The 24,552-nt window shown below is 39.9% G+C and overlaps 1 protein-coding gene across 1 annotated transcript in view; it reads right to left on the reverse strand.

Annotated features, from left to right (window-relative positions):
- POC1A (POC1 centriolar protein A) overlaps positions 1-24,552 on the reverse strand; it is a 1,972,436-nt gene that overhangs the window by 336,542 nt on the left and 1,611,342 nt on the right. Inside the window, exon 11 of the mRNA XM_044078845.1 lies at positions 23,795-23,992. Within this exon, the coding sequence (XP_043934780.1) occupies positions 23,795-23,992 (198 nt within the window). The remainder of the gene's footprint in view (positions 1-23,794; positions 23,993-24,552) is intronic.

Genomic DNA, 24,552 nt, shown 5'->3' on the forward strand with positions numbered 1-24,552 from the left:
AGCCGAAGCCAGACCCAGACTTTGGAATCCGGCCGACCGAAGGGCTGCCTGACGACAGGACAACCCATTTGTAAAGACTGCAGATGCATCCTTGAAGGACATCTGTCTGTGATGCATAAAGAAGTGGTAATATTATTTGTAAAAAAAAAAAAAAAAAGCTATAAATGAATGAATGGGTTCTCTTACTTTACAAAATGATGAGTGACACTTTTCTTGTGTCTGGAGGAAATTATATATTTATGTGTTTTTTTTAAATAAACAACATTATGCATCACTGCACATGCTAAAAGTGACTGGATTACTTTTATGTACATGTGCATGTGTGCAAAAGAATACGGCCCTGTGTGCCTGTTTGCATAATGGCTAAGGTATGTACCTCGCACACAAGAGGTACATGGTTTTGATTCTCATTAAGGGAAACTGTCCAGGCTTAAAATGGTCCATAAGGACAGCTAGTCTACTATCTACCTAAAATAATCATCATGGATTTTATTTATGGGCATGCACACATACTGAGGGAGGGGTACATTGATAAATCTTCTAGCTAGCAGTACAAAGAGCAGTTAACAAGTAAATGAAATGTCATCTACTATCTCGCAGATTCTGGAAGCCTGGCAGCCATACCCCAGACTCCCATCAATATAAGGAGACGTTGACTCAATACAAACAGTCCTGAGTATACATTTTTATGGAATGCACCTTTGTGAAAATGTTTTGGTAGTTGTTTGGCACCACTGGCTTATGGTGAATGAGTTTGGGGTTATTTTGATGAGTAATATGATGCATAGGCATGGAAGAGCCGGAGATATCATCACTTTTTATTTTTTGCAAGTTTGGGTTAAATACTATCTAGCACACATTGAACAGAAATTAAAATATTGTAAAACAGAGCCATATCAAACTTACGATACATGGAGAAGCGAGAACAACAAATATAAATCACAGCAGCACGTATGGTGGGTGAAAGTTACTCAAATGGCCAAAACTGTGTGATGCATGTGTGTATTTCTTGTGTTCAAATGTTTTCTTTGTCTTTCCATGCTGATGTAATGTAACTAGTATATGTGTTATTTAGTGGTTTTGAAATACAGAATCTTATACTGTTTTCAATAAGTGTCACAGAATCATAACAGCCACTTAATCTACCACCAACTCAGGTAGATGGCACACCAGTTTAACACTTCATCTGACAGACAGCAGCACAGCTATGCAAAGCCCTCCCCCCAACAATGCTGCACTGGTGTCAGTACAAAAATGTCAATTCAACCCAAACCTTACTGACTTTCCAGACAAAGGCAGGTTTGCTATTTATACCACTCATCATCTGCTTTCGGCTGTTCCCGTTAGGGGTCACCACAGCGGATCATCTGTTCCCATTTCTTCCTGTCCTCTGCATCTTGCTCTGTCACACCACCCACCTGCATGTCCTCTCTCACCACATCCATAAACCTTATCTTAGGCCTTCCTCTTTTCCTGTTACCTGGTAGCTTCATCCTTAGCATCTTTTTCCCAATATACTCAGCATCACTCCTCAGCACATGTCCAAACCAACGTAATCTTACCTCTCTGGCTTTGTCTCCAAACCTTCCAACCTGGGCTGACCCTCTAATATACTTATTCCTAATCCTGTCCACCCTCGTCACACCCAGTGCAAATCTTAACATCTTTAACTCTGCCACATCCAGTTCAAACTCCTGCCTTTTTGTCAATGCCACTGTCTCCAACCCATATAACATAGCTGGTCTCACTACCCTCTTGTAGACCTTCTGACAATGGAAATTAGTTCAGGTCTGACAAATCCAGTCAAGTAGAGTTCTTGGGTGTTGCCCATTTTGGGAACAGCCTGGAATGGAAACTTTGTCATGTTTGAGTAGGGGTACCACTGCATCGCCTTCTGCATTAGTCATTTCCTCAGTACCCACACCTGTGATGCCTGATATAAAGATGAACAAGGCCGGAGAGATGTCTTCAGAATTTTGTTGTGTAACTTTTAGACACCATCTGTAAAGCCCATTTGTTTCTATTCACTAACTCTCATGCAGATAGGTGAAACTGGAAAATACATTCCTAGGGTAATTGGCAAGGAAAGAAAATGTAGGACATAAGTCACTTTGAGGATCATTGGCAATCCTTTATTCTCCTTTCTGATTTTGTGATAGATGAGGAAACATTTTGTTTGTATCATTTCTGGTCATGAGGTTGCTGGCAGACATACTGGTAATGTGATTTATTTGAAATTCAGAATTGGGGCATGACAGATCACTTTAAAACTCTGTCCTGTCATAATACTGTGAGTGACTGAGGCACCAAATAACTGCAAGTTAATGTCCTCAGGTTAAGCTTCTATTCTAAGGAAAGTATGTCTTATCAGGACCTTCCATCGCATGGCCCTTATAAAGGAAGTCTCTGCATCATCACAGGTATAGTTTGGGGCATGTCAACAACACAAAGGAAGCTCTTTCAGGATAATCGAAAACATATATAGCAAATCTAGAAGGGGTGAATTAAAAATAAGCACTGAATGTGTAGAATATAAAAGGATATCCAACTTCAGAGCTATAAACACCCAGCCGGTATGAAAACTTAGGCAATATAGAAGGTAATGCCAAAATGTATTAGTTATTTATGATTATACAACGACCCCCCATTAATATTCAAAAACGTGCACGCTGATTGGTCAGCATGCACGTTGTAAATCAGAGTTATAGTAATGGAAAAAGGTCCGGTCGCCCGGACTTTTTCCATTAGTATAACTCTTTTTTTACAGCAACGGAGAATGCAAGATCTCCGTTGCTTCACACTGTCTCGCTATGTTAAACTCCTTTAACATAGCGAGACAGCTTTAAAAAAGCAACGGAGATTCTCTGTTGCTTTTTTTAAAGCTGTCTCGCTATGTTAAACTCCTTTAACATAGCGAGACAGTTTGTAAAAAGCAATGGAGATCGTGCTTTCTCTATTGCTTTTTTTTAAAACTGTCTCGCTATGTTAAATGGGTTTAACATATGTCAATGTATCAAGCCTGGCTAACTCTCTCTAGAATGTGTAAAAATCTGTTAACCAGTTTACTGTGTAATTTAATTTAATCCTGACTTGTGCTCAGGATTAACTGTAACCTGTGGAACTTGTTTAAATTGCTTATTTATGTAATCTCTGTAAATAGTCTGTAATATGTAATGCTGGTATTATGTAATGCTGTTATCTGCTTACCCCTGGAGCTTTTCTCCCTGGGCCGCCGCTGAAAATGGACATGCATCCAGTCGGACTATCCCGGTCAACAAATGTAACATAAATAAAATAAAAAAATAAATAACATAGCGAGACAGCTTTAAAAAAAGCAACGGAGATTCTGCGTTGCTTTTTTTTAAAGCTGTCTCGCTATGTTAAACCCATTTAACATAGCAAAACAATTTGTAAAAAGCAACGGAGATCTTGTTTTCTCCGTTGCTTTTGCCCACAGCTCTGATGTAATGCATAGGCATACGCATGCGTAGTACATCAGAACTGCTGAAGAATATCAGACACCTGTGGAAGGGCAGCAAGGAGGCATTATACAATGCCATTATTTAAGAAAAGTAATTATTTTTTTTCTTAAATAATGTCATTAGATATAATAACCACTTCTGGGTGTGGGTAATGCTGGATTTACCCACGGTTGGCTTTGTTTGGCCAATCGGCTTCGCCGTGACCAAACCACACCAACTGTGGGTAACATAGCATTACCCACACCAGGGCGTTATTGCTATAGCATACGCTTTTGAAATTGAATAGATTTAAACCATTTGTCTGGAAATTTTTATGTAGATGCCCATAGATGTTCAAATAAGTAAATCTGGTGTGAAAGCTTGCTGCTTTTGTTGTTTTTATTGTTTTAAATATATTTTCTGTGTTTCTTGAGCCAGAATTTTTAAATTTTCTGTTCTTCTTGGATTATACTTTAGGGCATGGACACCTATTATAGCAGCTGTGGCATTAAGCTTTTCCTGTTTATTCTTAATGTCCAACTCTGGAAGTTAATGAATATTCTTCTGGACTTGCACCTGATCACACTCTGATAGGTAATTGTATTGGCAATATAAATTAACGCCCTTATAGCCAAGTCACAATGTGTATACCTGCTTGGCATACCTGTGTGGCAACCTTGACTTCCTGTGAAATGGCAAGTGACCAGAAAACTGTAATCCTAAAGTATGCTGCAGATGACAGAGACTGGAGAAAGACTAGACTTGTGATTATAATAAAGATCCTGCCTACATGTTGCTGCCTATAGAGTCTGGGTACTCCCTTGTGGGTGACGCTGGATAAATGCCTGTGTGATGGATGGATGTTTGCCTAAATGCTTTGGACAGATGTTGGGGTACTGATTACTAGTTTACATGGCATCTTGAAAAGTCTGAAAAAGATGGACATTTTTACTTGATCTCTGAAAGACGCATAGTTTTCATACGTCTTTGTCTTGGGGAAAAGGAATTTGCCATTACTGTACACCGTTTCAGCAAAGGCGGTATCCTCTAGCGTAAACCAGGGGGCTGTGGCAATGTATCCTTGCAGTTAGAGGTCATTCAATCTGCCTTATACTAAAGGGACTCATTTTTTCTATTTTTTCCCTCAGCTACCTTATTTGGCAACTATGCAGCTTTGCAGGTTTCAGTAATTTGGGGTCTCTGTTGTTATACAGCTACTGCTTGTGCAGTTTTAAAGTATTCTCAGGCAATTGAGTTTGAGTCAAATGCTGGAGAAGAAAACATAATACAACTAGTTGATGGCTCTGAAAGGTATAAAACCTTGTTTTCTAAGAGTAATTTTAGACCTTTCTGTAATCAGACATTGATATTTTATCTGAGAGAACTGACGGATAGGCCTTATAGAATCAAATATTGATATTTTATCGGACAGAGTTCACGGACTTGGATTACTATTCTGTAAGGCACACATGAAGGTACTTGTACTGCTGTTTATTCTGTTATAAATGGCTCAAGTACAGAAGATAAGAGATTTGACTTACTCCTACCTTAGAGATCTCGTTTGGGGATTTCTCGAAAAGGACATATCCTCCTTCGGTTGTCTGATTGAACACTTGCATTTCTGACTGGTTTATATAACTACCCCCTTTAAGTTTTTCCATTTCCCTTGTGTTGTCTGATTGAACACTTGCATTTCTGACTGGTTTAAATAACTACCTCCTTTAAGTTTTTCCGTTTCCCTTGTGTTGTCTGATTGAACACTTGCATTTCTGACTGGATTATATAACTACCCCCTTTAAGTTTTTCAGTTTCCCTTGTGTTGTCTGATTAAACACTTGCATTTCTGATTGGTTTATATAACTACCCCCTTTAAGTTTTTCCGTTTCCCTTGTGTTGTCTGATTGAACACTTGCATTTCATTTTTGACTGGTTTATATAACTACCCCCTTTAAGTTTTTCCATTTCCCTTGTGTTGTCTGATTGAACACTTGCATTTCTGACTGGTTTATATAACTACCCTCTTTAAGTTTTTCAGTTTCCCTTGTGTTGTCTGACTGAACACTTGCATTTCTGACTGGTTTATATAACTACCCCCTTTAAGTTTTTCCATTTCCCTTGTGTTGTCTGACTGAACACTTGCATTTCTGACTGGTTTATATAACTACCCCCTTTAAGTTTTTCTGTTTCCCTTGTGTTGTCTGATTGAACACTTGCATTTCTGACTGGTTTATATAACTACCCCCTTTAAATTTTTCAGTTTCCCTTGTGTTGTCTGATTGAACACTTGCATTTCTGACTGGTTTATATAACTACCCCCTTTAAGTTTCTCCGTTTCCCTTGTGTTGTCTGATTGAACACTTGCATTTCTGACTGGTTTATATAACTACCCCTTTTAAGTTTTTCCGTTTCCCTTGTGTTGTCTTGATTGAACACTTGCATTTCTGACTGGTTTATATAACTACCTCCTTTACGTTTTTTCGTTTCACTTGTGTTGTCTGATTGCACACTTGCATTTCTGACTGGTTTATATAACTACCCCCTTTAAGTTTTTCCATTTCCCTTGTGTTGTCTGATTGAACACTTGCATTTCTGACTGGTTTATATAACTACCCTCTTTAAGTTCTTCAGTTTCCCTTGTGTTGTCTGATTGAACACTTGCATTTCTGACTGGTTTATATAACTACCCCCTTTAAGTTTTTCCATTTCCCTTGTGTTGTCTGATTGAACACTTGCATTTCTGACTGGTTTATATAACTACCCCCTTTAAGTTTTTCCGTTTCCCCTGTGTTGTCTGATTGAACACTTGCATTTCTGACTGGTTTATATAACTACCCCCTTTAAGTTTTTCCGTTTCCCTTCTGTTGTCTGATTGAACACTTGCATTTCTGACTGGTTTATATAACTACCCCCTTTAGGTTTTTCAGTTTCCCTTGTGTTGTCTGATTGAACACTTGCATTTCTGACTGGTTTATATAACTACCTCCTTTAAGTTTTTCTGTTTCCCTTGTGTTGTCTGATTGAACACTTGCATTTCTGACTGGTTTATATAACTACGCCCTTTAAGTTTTTCCGTTTCCCTTGTGTTGTCTGATTGAACACTTGCATTTCTGACTGGTTTATATAACTACCCCTTTTAAGTTTTTCCGTTTCCCTTGTGTTGTCTTGATTGAACACTTGCATTTCTGACTGGTTTATATAACTACCTCCTTTAAGTTTTTTCATTTCCCTTGTGTTGTCTGATTGAACACTTGCATTTCTGACTGGTTTATATAACTACCCCCTTTAAGTTTTTCCGTTTCCCTTGTGTTGTCTGATTGAACACTTGCATTTCATTTTTGACTGGTTTATATAACTACCCCCTTTAAGTTTTTCCATTTCCCTTGTGTTGTCTGAACACTTGCATTTCTGACTGGTTTATATAACTAACCCCTTTAAGTTTTTCCATATCCGTTGTGTTGTCTGATTGAACACTTGCATTTCTGACTGGTTTATATAACTACCCCCTTTAAGTTTTTCCGTTTCCCCTGTGTTGTCTGATTGAACACTTGCATTTCTGACTGGTTTATATAACTACCCCCTTTAAGTTTTTCTGTTTCCCTTGTGTTGTCTGATTGAACACTTGCATTTCCGACTGGTTTATATAACTACCCCCTTTAAGTTTTTCCATTTCCCTTGTGTTGTCTTATTGAACACTTGCATTTCTGACTGGTTTATATAACTACCCCCTTTAAGTTTTTCCGTTTTCCTTGTGTTGTCTGATTGAACACTTGCATTTCTGACTGGTTTATATAACTACCCCTTTAAGTTTTTCCATTTCCCTTGTGTTGCCTGATTGAACACTTGCATTTCTGACTGGTTTATATAACTACCCCTTTACGTTTTTCCGTTTCCGTTGTGTTGGCTGATTGAACACTTGCATTTCTGACTGGTTTATATAACTACCCCCTTTAAGTTTTTCCATTTCCCTTGTGTTGTCTGATTGAACACTTGCATTTCTGACTGGTTTATATAACTACCCCCTTTAAGTTTTTCCGTTTCCCTTGTGTTGTCTGAACATTTGCATTTCTGACTGGTTTATATAACTTCCCCCTTTCAGTTTTTCAGTTTCCCTTGTGTTGTCTGATTGAACACTTGCATTTCTGACTGTTGTCTGATTGAACACTTGCATTTTTGACTGGTTTATATAACTACCCCCTTTAAGTTTTTCAGTTTCCATTGTGTTGTCTCATTGAACACTTGCATTTCTGACTGGTTTATATAACTACCCCTTTAAGTTTTTCCATTTCCTTGTGTTGTCTGATTGAACACTTGCATTTCTGACTGGTTTATATAACTACCCCTTTACGTTTTTCCGTTTCCGTTGTGTTGTCTGACTGAACACTTGCATTTCTGACTGGTTTATATAACTACCCCCTTTAAATTTTTCCATTTCCCTTGTGTTGTCTGATTGAACACTTGCATTTCTGACTGGTTTATATAACTACCCCCTTTAAGTTTTTCCGTTTCCCTTGTGTTGTCTGAACATTTGCATTTCTGACTGGTTTATATAACTACCCCCTTTAAGTTTTTCCGTTTTCCTTGTGTTGTCTGATTGAACACTTGCATTTCTGACTGGTTTATATAACTACCCCTTTAAGTTTTTCCATTTCCCTTGTGTTGCCTGATTGAACACTTGCATTTCTGACTGGTTTATATAACTACCGCTTTAAGTTTTTCCGTTTCCGTTGTGTTGTCTGATTGAACACTTGCATTTCTGACTGGTTTATATAACTACCCCCTTTAAGTTTTTCCGTTTCCCTTGTGTTGTCTGACTGAACACTTGCATTTCTGACTGGTTTATATAACTATCCCCTTTAAGTTTTTCCGTTTCCCTTGTGTTGTCTTATTGAACACTTGCATTTCTGACTGGTTTATATAACTACCCCCTTTCAGTTTTTCAGTTTCCCCTTGTGTTGTCTGACTGAACATTTGCATTTCTGACTGGTTTATATAACTACCCCCTTTCAGTTTTTCAGTTTCCCTTGTGTTGTCTGATTGAACACTTGCATTTCTGACTGGTTTATATAACTACCCTCTTTAAGTTTTTCCGTTTCCCCTGAGTTGTCTGATTTAACACTTGCATTTCTGACAGGTTTATATAACTACCCCCTTTAAGTTTTTCTGTTTCCCTTGTGTTGTCTGATTGAACACTTGCATTTCTGACTGGTTTATATAACTACCCCTTTAAGTTTTTCAGTTTCCCTTGTGTTGTCTGATTGAACACTTGCATTTCTGACTGGTTTATATAACTACCCCCTTTAAGTTTTTCCGTTTCTCTTGTGTTGTCTGACTGAACACTTGCATTTCTGACTGGTTTATATAACTACCCCCTTTAAGTTTTTCTGTTTCCCTTGTGTTGTCTGATTGAACACTTGCATTTCTGACTGGTTTATATAACTACCCCCTTTAAGTTTTTCCTGTTTCCCTTGTGTTGTCTGATTGAACACTTGCATTTCTGACTGGTTTATATAACTACCCCCTTTAAGTTTCTCCATTTCCCTTGTGTTGTCTGATTGAACACTTGCATTTCTGACTGGTTTATATAACTACCCCCTTTAAGTTTTATCGTTTCCCTTGTGTTGTCTGACTGAACACTTGCATTTCTGACTGGTTTATATAACTACCCCCTTTAAGTTTTTCAGTTTCCCTTGTGTTGTCTGATTGAACACTTGCATTTCTGACTGGTTTATATAACTACCTCCTTTAAGTTTTTCTGTTTCCCTTGTGTTGTCTGATTGAACACTTGCATTTCTGACCTGCTTTAAGTTTTTCCGTTTCCCAGGCTTTTCATTCTTCTTCCTTTTTTGTCCTTTCAATATCTAGCGCTCTCTTCCTCGATTCCATAATATGTAGGGTTGCCATCTTTTCAAATGGCCAAAGTGGGACACTTTCAGGAAAACATCAGATTTTACAGGCCGACACATACCCACGGTTAGTACAAAAGATAGAACTTAATGTTTTTGCCTAAATAAAAGCTTATTCTTGTAGCATTTTAGTTGCTTATTCTGTTTCTTGTAACATTTAGGTATTTTAGATACAGAATAACTGTTTTATGCAACTATTACATAAATATAGGAAATAACTTTGTCCTAAAATCTCACGACATTTACCATTTTTTAAATTTTTTGTCAGGACACAACTGCCCAAAGAGGGACTGTCCCTCGCAAAGTGGGACAGGTGGTAACCCTAATAATATGGATCCTTGAAGTAGCCTTCAGGGGATGTGAGGGGATAACCCTCTCCAAGTGCTTTGCCTGATGTATGGGGAGGGGTTGAGATAGGACATAGTCAGAAAAAGCCAAAATACCCTGGATGACTATGTTAAATGATAGTCTCTCCTGGCTGACTCTGTTCTCAGTGATGGCAAATAAATAAGTCCATTTGTCAGGAGGGGGCTGATAACTGGCATGCAGTGGGGGCAAATAAAATGAAAAAACTACAGGAGTAAGTGGAAACAGGAACTATATTATTTAAAAGAGCTAACAGAATAAGCAGCAGATCTTTTAGTTAAGAAAAGAATAATGCAGACTATATCAATATAAATATAGAAAATATTTAATAGTGAACTTTCTTAAGAGAGTGAACGCATATTGCTATTTATAAAAAAAATATCTAATACTATCTACAAAGTGTACATTACATCCATCGGAATACAATGAAGACTTGGGAACAGACATAGTTTCATAGGTAGATACTAAGCTATTGGCCCTAGGGCCTATATAAGCCCAGCCAAAAAGGTACCCTGGCTTTCGCAGAAAATTATTTTCCTGTGCCACTGTCCAGCAGAGCCACATAAGTGATCCCCGGGGTGAATTTCCTATTCCCCATCCAATTATCAAGATTTTTCTTGAAGACTGCTAATGAGCTTCGTTTGACATAGATAGGTAGTTTGTTCCAGAGTATGGGGAGTCTCTGGGACAGGAATCTATCCCTCCAGCTTGTTCTGTTTATTGTGGTGACCAGGTTTAGGTCCCTAGAGCGTGTAGCTCAGAGGGATTGGGATTTCTTTAAGTGAAGCATGTCCAACAGCTCTGGGTTTGGCAGAGATCACCTCTGAGTAGGCGATATGTGATGGAGTAAAGCTGGAGTTTTTTCAGACGGTCTGTGTAGGGCATCTGTTTGAGGTCGGTAATCATCTTTGTGAGGTATTTCTGCGGCTTTTCCAGTTGTTGTAGACGTCTTGTGAGGTACATACCAAAAGGGGCATTGTACTCTATAATGGGTCTAATGAGTGACGAGTAGAGGGGAACAATGACTTCTTTTTTTCCGGGATGAGAAACCTTTTGTGATGAGGTGTGCCACGTAGAAGGATTTCCTGACTACTGTGGTGATGTGATTATCAAAGGAGAGACTACTGTCCACCCGTGTCCCAAGGTCTCTTATCTCACTTTCAGTGTTAAGTAGACAAGTGCCTATGTGGTAGTTCATGGGTACAGAGTTTTTACTAAAGGGGATGGCAATGCACTTTTTGGCATTGAGCCTGAGGCCATGGCTTTGACACCAGGCATCCGTCTCAGTGAGGCCCTTTTGTAGGATGTCCACATCATTAGGAGTTTCAATTATGGCTCCTAGTTTGCAGTCATCTGCGAACTTTGTTAGCCAAAGACCTTCTGTGTTAGCCAGTACTTCAGAGAAGTAGATACCAAACAGGAGAGGACCCAGGACTGAACCCTGTGTACTCCACTTGTCACTGGTCTGAAGTCAGATTTGGAGTCTGCTACTTTCACAGTGTGGGTTCTGTCAGTGAGCCATTTGGCAACCCATCTTGTGACATAGGGATTTATACCTAGTTTAGTGAGTTTATCTATAATTCCAGAGTGGGGGATGGTGTTGAAAGCCTTGCAAAGATCTAGACAGGCTGCGTGAACCACCTTAGCCTTGTCTACAGCTTTGGTGACTGCTTCAAAGAAGTCTAGTCTATCAGGTTTAGGAGACGTGATCTGCCTTTTACAAACCCAAACCGGGTAGGGTCCAGAGTTTGGAGATTACCAATGTCTTTGTTTATAAGTTCCATCATGATATGTTCCATGGCCTTGCAGACCAGGCTTGTCAGGCTAATGGGGCTAATGTGGAGTGGGATAACCGGCACTGTCCGCCATTCAGTGGGCACAAAGCCTGAGGCGAGGCTATGATTGAACATGGTACTTAGGTGGGGTGCCAGTTCGTTCTGTAGTTTGTGTAGAACACAGCCTGGGATATTGTCAGGTCCCATGGATGCTGTGTTCTTGGCTTTGGAGAGTGTGGTTTTTACCTGTGCAGCCGTGATTAAAGGAACTTTGCATTCTTCCGGTATAGAGATGGGTCGTTTAGGGGGTGAGGGGGGAGTAAAGTTAGCACTGAACCTATCTGCCAGGATGTTGGCAATATCAGTTGGTTCTGTATATTTAGTGCCATTGTGCTGTAACTCAGAGCAGATCTGAGTGTTGCCACTGAGATTCTTGACATAGCTATAGAATGCTTTGTGGTTGTCTTTAGAATCAGTGGAGATTTTGTTTTCATAACTAGCTTTGGAGGATTTTATGAGGGATCTCAAGTTCTTACTGAGGCTGACCAGGGAGTTCCTCCAGTCATGGGATTTTACTCTTTTTTGCAACAGTTTCTTTCTTCTGTTGTAGAATTTGTTTATAGCAGGGGACCACCAAATTGGCTTCATTTTTTGGAGAATAGCATCTTGGTTCTGTTAGGGATAGCACGATCCATGCACTCGTACAAGTGCTTAAAAAGTGCATTTGTGTAAGATTCAGCAATCGTACCTCTACTGTCCGTCTGCTTGGGTGTCGTGAAGTTTGTAACTTCTGTCTTAAGAAGCATGAAGTTGGCTTTGAAGAAATATTTTACGGTAGTTTCCCTAGTGGGGTGTGGGGGCGGGATGTAGACATCTAGGGTGATTAGCTTGTGGTCAGATCTGACTAACAAGGAATTGACCTTTGGTGTGGAACACCGGTCACCCATGTTGGTAATGACTAGGTCTAGGATATTGCTGCCCTTGGTGGAGGTGTGGATAAGTTGAACCAAGGCGTTGAGCAAAAGAGTTGGAATATGAGTAGTTTTACCAGTTAATGGTGGAGTAGTTGAAATCGCCCATTATTAGGGTGTTGGGTTGTACCCTAATATTTTCCGGTGTATCAAGAAATGAGGAGTGGAAATCCTGGGGCATGGTGGGGGATCTGTAGCAATGTACAATTTGGATTGCGATTTTGCCCAAAGTTAGTTGCACTTGGATAATCTCGGATGCATTACGCTGGGCAACTAGCCTGGAGGTGTGGATATCCTTAATGAATATGGACACATCTCAGCCTTTAGTGTTTCAGTCCAGGATAGGTGGCCGAAAGGTGTGGTATGAATTATAGCCTGGTAATGCTGGGGTGCTCTCTGGAGCCTTGAACCAGGCCTCTGACATTGCACAGATGTCGATGTTCTCCATTTTACAGAGTGCCTCGAGTGAGTGCATTTTGAGGTTTAGACTTTTAGCATTGAGTAGCAATACCCTCAGATTTTGCTTGCTTGTACCTGTTATGGTGGTGAATTTGTCATTTGAACCTTGCCTAAAAAAGGAGCTATGGGGTGGCAAGATCCTTAGCCAGTATCTGGAATCCCAAGGGCGACAAGTGCAGGCCATCTCTGGCAAAGCACCATTGTCTGTCGATCCCAGGCAGACAGATACTGGATCTCGTCAGAATGACACCAGGAGCTTAGCTAATTGTTGAAGTTAAATCATTCTGTCCTTGTATTGTGGTATCATTTGGGTGATGGCAGGATGCTACTCAGGGCTAGGGTCATACCTGCCTGGGCTACAAGATCGGAGAGCACCTCCATGTCTCTTTTCATGTAGTCCAGGGAGGTATGTTTCAGGTCATTCACACCAACATGGACAATGACAGAATCATATTTGTACTTGTTGTGGAGTGACCTGAGTGCGTGCGTTATATGGCGGATCTTGGCACCTAACAGGCAGGTGACAGTAACTTTCTCCTTGTTTAGCCTGGTGAGTGGAACATCAGTGTGCCTGACTATGGAGTCACCTATGACTAGAGTATTGGGTACGTTGTTATGCCTTATGGGCTGTGGTTGAGTGGCACACTGAGTTTGTGGGCTATGTGTCATTTAGGTTGTGTTGGGGGGTGAAGTTTGCTTGCATTTCTGTTTTGAAGGGCTCTGTTGCTTGGGCAGGTTTTTATTGAGATTCTCCGCGAATGTAGCTGTGTGATTTGTGTTTCTATGTGTGTGTTTTGGTGGTGCAGGTTTTGAGGGACTATGTGAGGAGTGTGGTGTGAAGTGTTTACCTTCTCCTCTTGACTGTCTAGTCCAGTCTTGGGTGAAGAGAGCTTTGCTTCCAGATTGGCTATGTAAGTGCATCTCTCACAGGTTGTAGTGTTGAGTGGTAGGAGGAGAGGGTTGTCTGTGTACATGAGGCGATTGCTGCATTGCCCCAAGATGCCCAGATTCATCAGGTAGACAGGAGAAAACACCGGGAGCTGACCCTTGGACATGCCTGGATAGTTGCTATTTATTAAGTACTAAAAACTGTTTTCCTCTAGATAAGTGAGGAAAGTTGAGTGCTGTAGTAATTAGTAGCTTATTTAGTACTTACAACAAGTTCTGAACAAGAGCTGAGCTCAAAAAAACAGTTTTGAGTGCTAAAACTAAAAACTGAATAGTTCTAAGGGAAAATTTGAAGAGTAGACTTTATGGTGCCGGGAATACTTTAACCCTAACTAAGCGGCGATGCATAAAGTGTATGTATGTATGTATGTGTATGTGTATATATATATATATATTTTATTTATTTAACATTTGTTAACCAGGAAAGTCTGACTTGGAACAAAGCCAATTTTCAGGGGAGGCCCGGGGATAAAGGCTCCAGATGCATGTCTTTGTAACGTGGGAGGAAACCGGACCACCCGGAGGAAACCCACACGAATGTAGGGAGGACATGCAGACTCCGCACAGAAGGCACCCCAGCCGAGAATCGAACCAGAGAACCTCTTGCTGTGAGGTGACAATGCTACCGCTGCACCGTCCATATATATATATATATATATATATATATATATATATATATATATGTAAACAACAGTAGCAAATGAGCAAACTGATTTAAGCAAATTAATCAATTAACCAATAAAAGCTAACAACTGAGCCCTGTTCCAGCAGTCTTCAATCAGACAAGTTTTAACTGCACACTCCTGCCACTAGGGTGCAGGGGAACCTTCTCCATAAAAAGATGGCCTGGAATAGTGCTCAGGTTATACAAACAAAGCCAGATTCAGCAGGTCTGAATCTAGTCTATGCTACAGCAAACAAGGTGCACCAATTTCAGAATGAAACAGTTCAAATAAGGAGGCTCAATAAGCCTTTAACCAAAAACTCCCAGCTCAGAAGGGCAGAATCTACCCTCTCCTCCCACAAGAGTGCAGACCACACCTTCTTAATATAAAATAAATGGCCCAAAGCCCAAGTGCTTAAACCAGAACTAAGACACTTTTAGAATAACAGAGACTAAGCCTTCAATCAGCAACTCCCAACTTAGAAGGATGTAAGCTACCTGTCCTGCCACAACAGTGCAGACCACAAAAGTTCTTAATGTAAAACAACCGGTATGAAGCAAAGTGCTTAAACCAAAGACATAGAATAACAGTTACAATTTAATCAGCTACTAACAAGCATTAATAAATGCAGCAGAATAAATGCAATTAAGTACTTTTAAGAACAAGCAGCTAAAGCAAAATAAAGTAATAAAGTAGGAAGAAACACAAATACAGTAAAAGCAGATGGATAAAGTGCAATTTTTTTTTTGCAGCACAGATAAATTACTGACAGTAATAAGATTGAGAATAAATTAAGGATGGCTGCCCCAGGTCAGCAGGAGATGCACAGTGATCTATCTAAAATGGGGTCTTGTGTTTATTTCTGAAGTCATTGCTAGTAGTAATTAGTATAACTGGCACTGCATTCCAACTAGATGGAATAATGTTTGAGAAAGCCTTTTCTTTTTACGTCCTGACTACAAGTGTCCTTGCATCAATACAGTAAAATGATTAACAGTCAGTTTACCTGACTGAGAGGACAGTATCTGTAGTTAAGTAGATTGAATATAAGGGAATTTAGGAATAACAGGGGTCCTATGGTAACTGATAGCCATTGTGGTTTAGCTATGTTGTCACAATGGTGTTCTAAACTGCTACTTAGGAAACTAAATCTAAGATTATATTTTTAGTAGCTTGATTAAGGAAGTAGTTTGTGCTGAACTTAAAGCAATAACGGCTACGTTATGTTCAAGTCAAGAATGGAAGACATTTATAGCTATTGCTATTCTGGCATTTGAAGTTAGGCGGTGGGGGAACTTACAGGGGATCTTATTGTTTGAAGAATTTCTTCATCATAAATTCTGTATGATTATGGATGCCCAGATACTGATCTATTCAAATCCCTAAAGCAGCTTCGCCTGGTTACCGGAGATAAAGAATTTCTATGCAAGTCTTTAATTTCATGCATGTAGTGGAAATTAGCATCAGTGGAGGTGCCTGTTAGTTTGATGGTGGTTTTGAGTGGTCAGTTGATGATCACTTGCTCATCAGTCAGTTAATTGGTTGCCTGAAATCTTTCTAAAGACCGCTGTACAGCCTACTAACTGTTAATATAAATTCAGTATTACAATGTCATCTACAGAATGTACTTTAGCTTAGAGACACCAAATATTAAGATCTCTGATGATTAATAGGCAAATAGGGGAATCTAGTACTGAGCTCAGAAAGGCACCACAAGTAATGGCTTAGATAGGAGAGCTGTTAGTGCCAGAGACCACTAAGAAATAGCTAATACAGGTGCAGTTTCTTAAAGGATTTCCTCTGAAACTACATCTGTAGTTGAAGGCTCTGAATCTTTTTTTTCAACATTTGACAGCAGTGCATCTGTTAAAGTACAAATGGCAGTGACATTACTGTAGCTGGATCAGGAGTTGTGTTGTTATCCATATGTAAGCCACGGACTGTGACACCCAAGTCTACATCGTCGTGCGCAAACTGCACATTAAGTGAAGGCATGCTTCCTCTCACAGGGCACTACACAGCAAAAATAAGAAGAGCCACGTCACGACAGGAGGGTGCTCTGCTGGGGAGATGGTAAGCCCCACCAACCGAGGACAAGCAAGCCTATTCCCCATCACCTGACTCTCACCGTTGAACGAATGACCTGATTCTGATTTACACTCAGGAATGAATGGGCCATAGGCCTTTCACTTAGCCTGGAGATTCTAGGCTCCTATTACAGTAGAACAACTAGGCCGGTTGGGTGCAGAAAGGACAGGCATCAGGCTTAGCCTTGTGATGGAGGGGTTTAAAAAAGACAGACTGTTTATTTCTTAAAAAGTACCTAAGTGCCTTTAACTATCTTTATGTAAGAGCCTTGTTAAACTCCAAACTACCATCATAAGAGTGAAGTTTATGTTCAGCCCCAAGCGAAGTCCATGGCTTAGATGGATAGTCTTGACTATAGCCCCAAGCAACCACAGTTCCATTAGTGGTTCAGCTGCCTGCTTGAGCTGGTAGGGAATGTGAGAGAGGAATGATGGGACTTTGGCTGCTCATCTCTCTTGGGAGGAAGGGAAAGGGCAGATATTGGTAGCGTTTAGGTGCAGAGTCTACCATATGCACATTTCTTGAGTAATGAGAAAGAGAACACAAATCCTTATCAACATTGTCAGAAAAATATTCATTTTTATATATGTCTAATGCTTATTAGAAGCTAAAAGGGTTAACATATTTCATTCTATTTTATGTACAGCCTAATTCTGTATGAAATTATAAGATGATTTTTCAAACCACAGTATGCTTTCTGAAACTGCAAGATGCACCCTGACCTAGTATTTGCTAGCACAGCAAAATTCATGTTTATGCCTTTTGGAAATGTACTGAGAAGCAGGTGATTATCTGCTAGGTCAGGAAAATGTATGAATAGTGTATGAATAGAACAATACTGTTTTCTATAATATTATTGAATATGAACAATCAGCTCTGTTCGTGTTATGAGAACATGTACAGCTGCAGAAAAGAAGAGATACATGAAACAAAAGACCGCTTGAAGAATCTGTACTTGCTCTGTGCTCGAATTAGCTATAGTACCTTGAATGGTAACATAACATAGTGGGAAGCTGTATCTAACCGGTGGTCACCAAGGCCACGTTGTTTTTCTTAGGAAGTTTTTCATAAAATTGATAGTGCAAGCAGAAAATCATAAACAAACAGCTGCTATGAAATGATGATGTTAAAACTTGTGATCTGTTACGTCAGCTTGGTAGGCAATGTCTTGTTAAAAAGTGTATAAAGATGAACTTACTTCCTGATTTTAGTTAGACAAACTCTGTATTAGCACGTTTTTGTCTCCTTGCTGCAAGATTAAAGTGCCTTAACCTGAACCTACCGTGTATTGATCATTTTTAAAGTTTATTTTTCCTATGACAAACATGAAGTCCAGAAGATGATTTTATGGTATTTCTGAAGATTTTTTCATGAAGAAATAACAGGTAAGAAAAAGCAAACTATACGCTTGAAAAACACTATGTCATCAGCGATTCTCAAATGGTGAGAAGAACTAAGATGTGTACATGACCACGCTGCCTTTAAATGGGAACCTTGCACCACTAATGGATACATCGGTAACATGAGAAATGAACACTGATGTATTTAATGAACTACAGACAGCTTAACAATCTCAGCAGGCCACAAGAAACAAAACAAACTTCTACGATTTTCTGGCCTAAACTTGAGCAATTAATATCTCAGACCCGTAGTTTGCCTTTACAGACTGCTTATGGTCTCTGTTCATCATGCAGAATTGCCAAAGATCTGTTGGGCATGGATGGTTATTTCTGTGTTTTTCATTGGTCATGGATGGTTATTTCTGTGTTTTTCATGATGAAATGTAATGCTTGTATGGTAATGACTACATCTGAAAACCTTAATTTGTGAACAGTAGATCAGTAACAATCTGTTTGTTCTGAACTTGCTTGAAGAATGAAGGAGAGCCCAGTTTTGATTTCTGTATATCTAAACTGTTTGCATTCAGGGAACTGTTTGCCAGCTACAAGCTGTCTGTGTTGTCCTGTAATTCAGACTGTATTTAGTTAGGATATACTACTGATGTATGACACCACCAAGCTCGATAAACAGTTCCCTGGCAAATGTAGCTCAAAAGTGACAATGTGGGTACACGTACTTTGGGAACACATTCACTCAATCTGGTTTAGTTTATGAGCAAATACACCATAAATTACAATAATACAAAAACTGTTTTTGGTAATGTTGGATTATTCTTACCCCTCCTTAATTTTGTTCTAATAATTTGGACTTGTGTGGAACTGCTCTATGAAACTCAAAGAATACGTGAGTTACACTACAGGTTGTCTACTCCTTTAGCAGACAATAAAATGTAGTCTGTAATCCGTGAGGGTACTGCTCCTTTTAACTCCTGTTCTAGTCCAGTTTTAGAAAGGGTGGGTAGGGTTACGAAGAACATCAGCCCTGGTTACTATTGAATCAAATAACGGAGCAAAGAAAGAGAGTTCCTCGGCCCTGAGGAATCCTGTCCAGATGGTGAGGCAGGACAGTTAGGAATAGAGATCGTAGAGGGTCCTGGGAGGGATGGTGAGAAAGTGGATTTCCTAAGAATTTTGGATGGGGATAATTTCTCAAAAGTGAAGGGCTCAGAGTCTTCAATCCTCCACATCATCTTTTTCTCTTCCTGCCTTTGAGAAAGATCCTTCTTGGAAGCTTTAATGCCCTCCCCTTCCTTTTCCTTAGGGCTAGGTATCTCCCTTAAGTAAACCTTTTAGTACAAGTTTACTTTTCTTGTCAAGGAGAATTATAGAGCTAAAATTCTTATAGATGCGCAATCGGCATCAAGATGCCTGACCTCAACACAAAAGATACATCTGATGTGGATTTTGGAAGAGGATCTTGTGTTGCATGTATTGTACTACTTTAAACCAAAGGCTCTCATCTGAGCGAACAGACACAACTAACACTTGTGAAGTAATATGTCCCCTGTGAGAAGCATGCAGCAAGACATAATTGCTTAATCGTTTCAGCTGTAAAACTGACAACTGTCACACAGACAGTCTTTTATTAATCTAACAGCATTTAAGCTATCTATCTTATACTATTCTTGTTTCACACCTAATATGGTGTAATCATTTTATATGAGCATTATTCACACTGTGTTTACTTTGGAAAACATCACAAAATTTGCATCTATCGGACTTTACATGTCACTGCTACCTGCCCCTGTCTTTAGTCATACAGCAAAGTGCTTAAGATTACACACTCAGAGATGAAGTTGGAGAAACGCCATCAAGATGTAATAAGTAGTTGGTTCTGCCTAGGAAGTTGCTTTGAACTAGAGTTCATGTTCAGAATGTCGTAATCTGAGATTCGGCTCTAACATATTTTAGGAATATAACTGCACTGCTTCTGCTTTTACTTTTTATGTGATAAGAGTGATGAGTCATGGTGCTTCCTCTCAAACAACTGCCTGATACCTATTACTGAAATGGCTGGTAAACCGCTATAAGTGGGCAGGGAGAATACCCTCATCAGGAAGACTCTTTAGCAGGGTACTGTGGGCAACTGTCTCAAATGCCTTGCAACGCAGCACCAAGTCCTCTTAGGCTGAGTTACAATGTATGTAATCTGTGGTAGTGAGTATGGGTTTCTCAGCTCACGAGGTAGCAGCTGCTGGGTCAGCGTAACTTACATCATACATAACCCAGGTAGGCGTTCCAAAAGCTTGTGCATGCATATGTCACAGCTTCCCAGAACAAAGAGTTTTCATGAAGGCACTAATCACTGTAGGTTTGTGGGTTAGGTAGGGGAGGGGGGGGCCCATGTGACTTGTAGGTGGCCATCCAACACACCTGACTCTTGTCACTGGGAAAAAAATGAATGGACTGAATAGACCATTTACCCTCGATGCATCAAACTTTTCTATGTTGCGCAACTTATAAACAAAGGCATGGTATCTAGGTTCAAGGAGGTCATTGTTCGAATGTACTCTGCAGTCATCATTCCTATCATTGAATACAATGCCCCCATTGGTATGTACCTAACTAAGCACATCCAACATTTGGAACATCTACAGAGGTTCCTCACTAAAAATACAGGGAGCAAGTAACATGTTCTATGCAGACCGCCATTCTGTCTCCTACAGGCAGTTGAGGGGAGATCTATGGTTCACATACAAGGCTTTGTCAGACCCTACCCTGATGGACCTCCTTCATATCCAAAAAAAAATCACCTGTTCTAAAGACTTTAACCTTGCCTATGGCATAAAAAAGACCTGGTAGAGAGACAGGTATGTATCCCAGAGGCTACCCCTTCTCTGGAACAGGCTTCCCATCCATCTGAAGCAGAGTTCCTCCCTAACTCAGTTCAAGTATAACTTGGACAGTTGGATGAGGAATACGAAATTCATCCCTGGTTTGGCACCAATGTCTCTGATGGACAAAGGCACAGTCTGTAAATGGTCCCCTTCCAGGCCCCTGCTTGTAAATGTTTCATCTCGCAAGTCCCTGCTAACACTTATCAAGGTTATCAGAACTTGTCAAAGATTTGGAATGCATGGCTAGGCCTAAAAATGCCCTTGTGGTCATCAGCCCAGTACACACCTATGAATCTATGAATGTGGAACGAGAGTTTGATGTCACTAGCCAGTTTCACATAGATTCCTTATAAGTTTGTTAGTATATTCTAGCAGAAGGAGAACTGAGTTGTGCTAGACCAAATAGGTGGATTTCTAGGTAGATGTAAGGGTCAAGATAATTTGCCCAATAAGAGAGCTTAAGCCACTTTGGCTGATGAATTAATTTCTGGTATTACATGCAAGGGACCGTAAATATTCTCTGAAAGGAAGGTGAGAAATATTTTAGTTATATATATAATGTCCATATTGAAAGAGCTTTGTCTGTGGCCATTTGAAAGGACACAATTATGCACCCTCTTTTTTCGGCAGGTGGAATTTGACAAGAATACACTGAATGGAGTAAATTTTCCTTGCACAGAACAGCCAGCAGAGATTTTGTCCTCAAGGAGCTCTGAATAGCTGGAGCAGGTGACCTCATGAGTTTTAATTTGTGGTATAAGCCTTGCTTCATTTAGCGTTACAATAGCAGTGGTTAATACACTTGTACCCATAAGTCTGTTGTTTGTTGCATGTGGTTTTATAAATGAAATAAGGTGTGTAACAGTGGGAGCTGCTTGTGAAGAACAAGGAATATCTCCTCTGTTAGCGACACGCCCTCCCCTATTATATACCCCTTCTTTTGATTCATTGCACCCTCTCACTTATCTTTTCTCTTTCCTAAGTTTCTGTTATTTTCTGTCTGATTTTCAATTCTCATACAAATATACAAGATTCTTACTACTTTTAACCTTATAAATCCTATTTAATTTTACATATCTATAATACACTGTACATGTAAATAACCTTAACACAGTTCTTATGACTATTTCTTAATTACTTATAGTGTAAACGTGCACAACTCTTATTTAATTGCATTTTTTGTATTTTTTCCACTGTATGTGCAACAAATATATGTATTTATATCTAATTATGCAACTTTGCTCCCCAGGCCTCTGCTTAAAGGGGTAGGTTAGTCAAAAATAAAACAACTAAAATAAAATAAAAGTTGGTTGTTAGGAGGACTTGGAGCTGCTAAGGTGATGGTCACCAGAGATCAGCAGAGTTTTGAAAAGCCTAGTAATGTTGTTGATGATGGAAATTTTTATTTATTCATCTTTAACATTTGTGAACCGGGAAAGTCTGATTTGGAACGAGGCCAATTTTCAGCAGAGGCCCAGGGAGAAAGGCTCCAGATGCATGTCTCTGTAACATGGGAAGAAACCGAAGCACCCAGAGGAAACCCACATGAATGCAGGGAGGACATGCAGACTCCACACAGAAAACACTCCAGCTGAGAATTGAATCGGAGAACCTCTTGCTGTGAGGCGACAACGCTACCACTAACACCACTGCGCCGTCCTATTACTGGTATTAATTATGGTATTATTGGTATTACTGAAATTGCTGGTATTAAAGCAGTATTTATGACAGCAATGTGGACATTGGGATTTACAAACAGGATACTGGTGAATAAACAGTGTGTGGAGGTAGTTACTGGTGATTCGAATATACAAACTGAAGCTGTGGGTTACAAAACTGGTATTTTTTATAAGCAGCAGCTATGTTTAGTCCGTAACTAATGCTGCTGTGCTATGTAGGGAGTGAGGAAGAACTGACACTTAGTGTGTTTAAGATGTAGGACTGCTACTTAAATGCTCAGTATGATGAATGAGTGAGTGTTCATGATGGTACTGAAAAAGTAGTAGTAGTACAACAGAACAGATGTTTAGGCCATAAGAATAGGCAGAAGTAAGTCTGACATGATATAAACGAAGAAGACTGCTGCTCATATGAAAGGGGTCACAGCTGTAGAAAGGAGCAGTCTGTGTTTTTTTATTCTAATTGGTTATGAACAGCTGGTACAACAGTGCAGTGGTTAATGTGGCTGCCTTGCAGTGCATGGTTCTCAAATTTTGTTCATGGCTGGGGTGCGTATGTACCGTCTGCAGCTGCTTAGCGTGCAAGTGCAGGTCAGGTGTTTCACTGCATCAGTGGTTCTTGCAAATTAAAGGCATGCATTTAGGTAGGTGAACTCGGCACACTGTAACAAACTGCCTGCAGGTGTATGAGTGTGTGTGTGTGTGTGTGTGTGTGTGTGTGTGTGTGTGTGTGTAAGTGTGTATGTGTTTCCTATGATGAACCAGCACACCATCTGAGACCCCCATGGGACTGATACACTAGCCCCCTCCCTAATGTCTGATTATCATGGCCAAGGGAACAAACAGACCACCAAATGTGAACAAAAGGGATGGAGGGCTCTTTCCCATTTCAGTGTTGCCTGTCTGTCAGCCTCACAAGAGCACATGAGCCAACAGGGCATTGGTGGGGAAGCAATTTGATAAGAGACAAGAAAAGGGAAAAAAATCCAAATACATTAAACAGATTAGCCTCTTGAGTTTCCACTGACATAGCACACATGAGATGTTTATAGAAAAGCCACTTTTCAAAATAATGTGGAACCACTGTAAACACACTAAGCATATACGTAGCTCTGTGAAAGACTTCCACAAGAAATAAGACGATCAGTTTAGAAAACTCCCAAATGGGGCATTAATGTGAGCACTTTAAAATCCTACAAAATGTGCTCTGCTGCCCCTGGGGCATGATGAAGTCTTACATACCTGAGTGAGAACATCAAGCTGGCTCACTATGTGTTCCAGGGCATTCGTCACGGCTGGGGGGAATGTGACCTCAGGTTGCTGCTGGTTACTTCTGTCCTCATGGATACATTTTGTTTTCTGGGTTTTGCTTAACTTCCCCCTCCTTGCAGGTTCATCAAAATGACTTTCAGGAACCTCCATGACTTCAGCTCTACTTGTCTGTAAAGGTACAAAGGTGTAAGTTATTTAAGGACCAGTATAACAACTCAAGCATGTGTTCTGAAATGCAAATTGCACCCAAATCAAAAAAGTCTTTTTTCAATTATTTACTTGGTTTACAATAGGATTAACCAGGGCACTGTTACTAATCTTACAAAGCTGTATACCCTCTACATTCCTGTCACTCCTCCCTCAGATCTGAACTCGGGCATGCAGTGATGTTGGCAGGTTTCAGGTGCCTAAAGGACAACAATGCGGTCTTACTAATTGTATATACTCACAATTCTTTTACATCCACGTGCAACCTGTTGATTTGAAGATGTACATAATAACTTTTAATTATATGTAAATAGTAGACAACCTTGTGCATGTAGATGTATATTGCTGACTCTTCACATAGTGCTTGTTGTCATTTCTCTTAGATCAATGTCAAACCTGTTTACTTTATCATGTCAATTACTTCTACTGTCATTAAACTGTAAACTAAATCACAAATGTATGTCTACAATTATATCTTTGTATGCGGAGCTTTTCTGCCCGAGCCTCCACTGAAAAAGCAC

Source organism: Protopterus annectens, chromosome 7.part1 (genome assembly GCF_019279795.1).
Source record: "Protopterus annectens isolate FY-2018-M chromosome 7.part1, PAN1.0, whole genome shotgun sequence".
Lineage (NCBI taxonomy): Eukaryota > Metazoa > Chordata > Ceratodontiformes > Protopteridae > Protopterus > Protopterus annectens.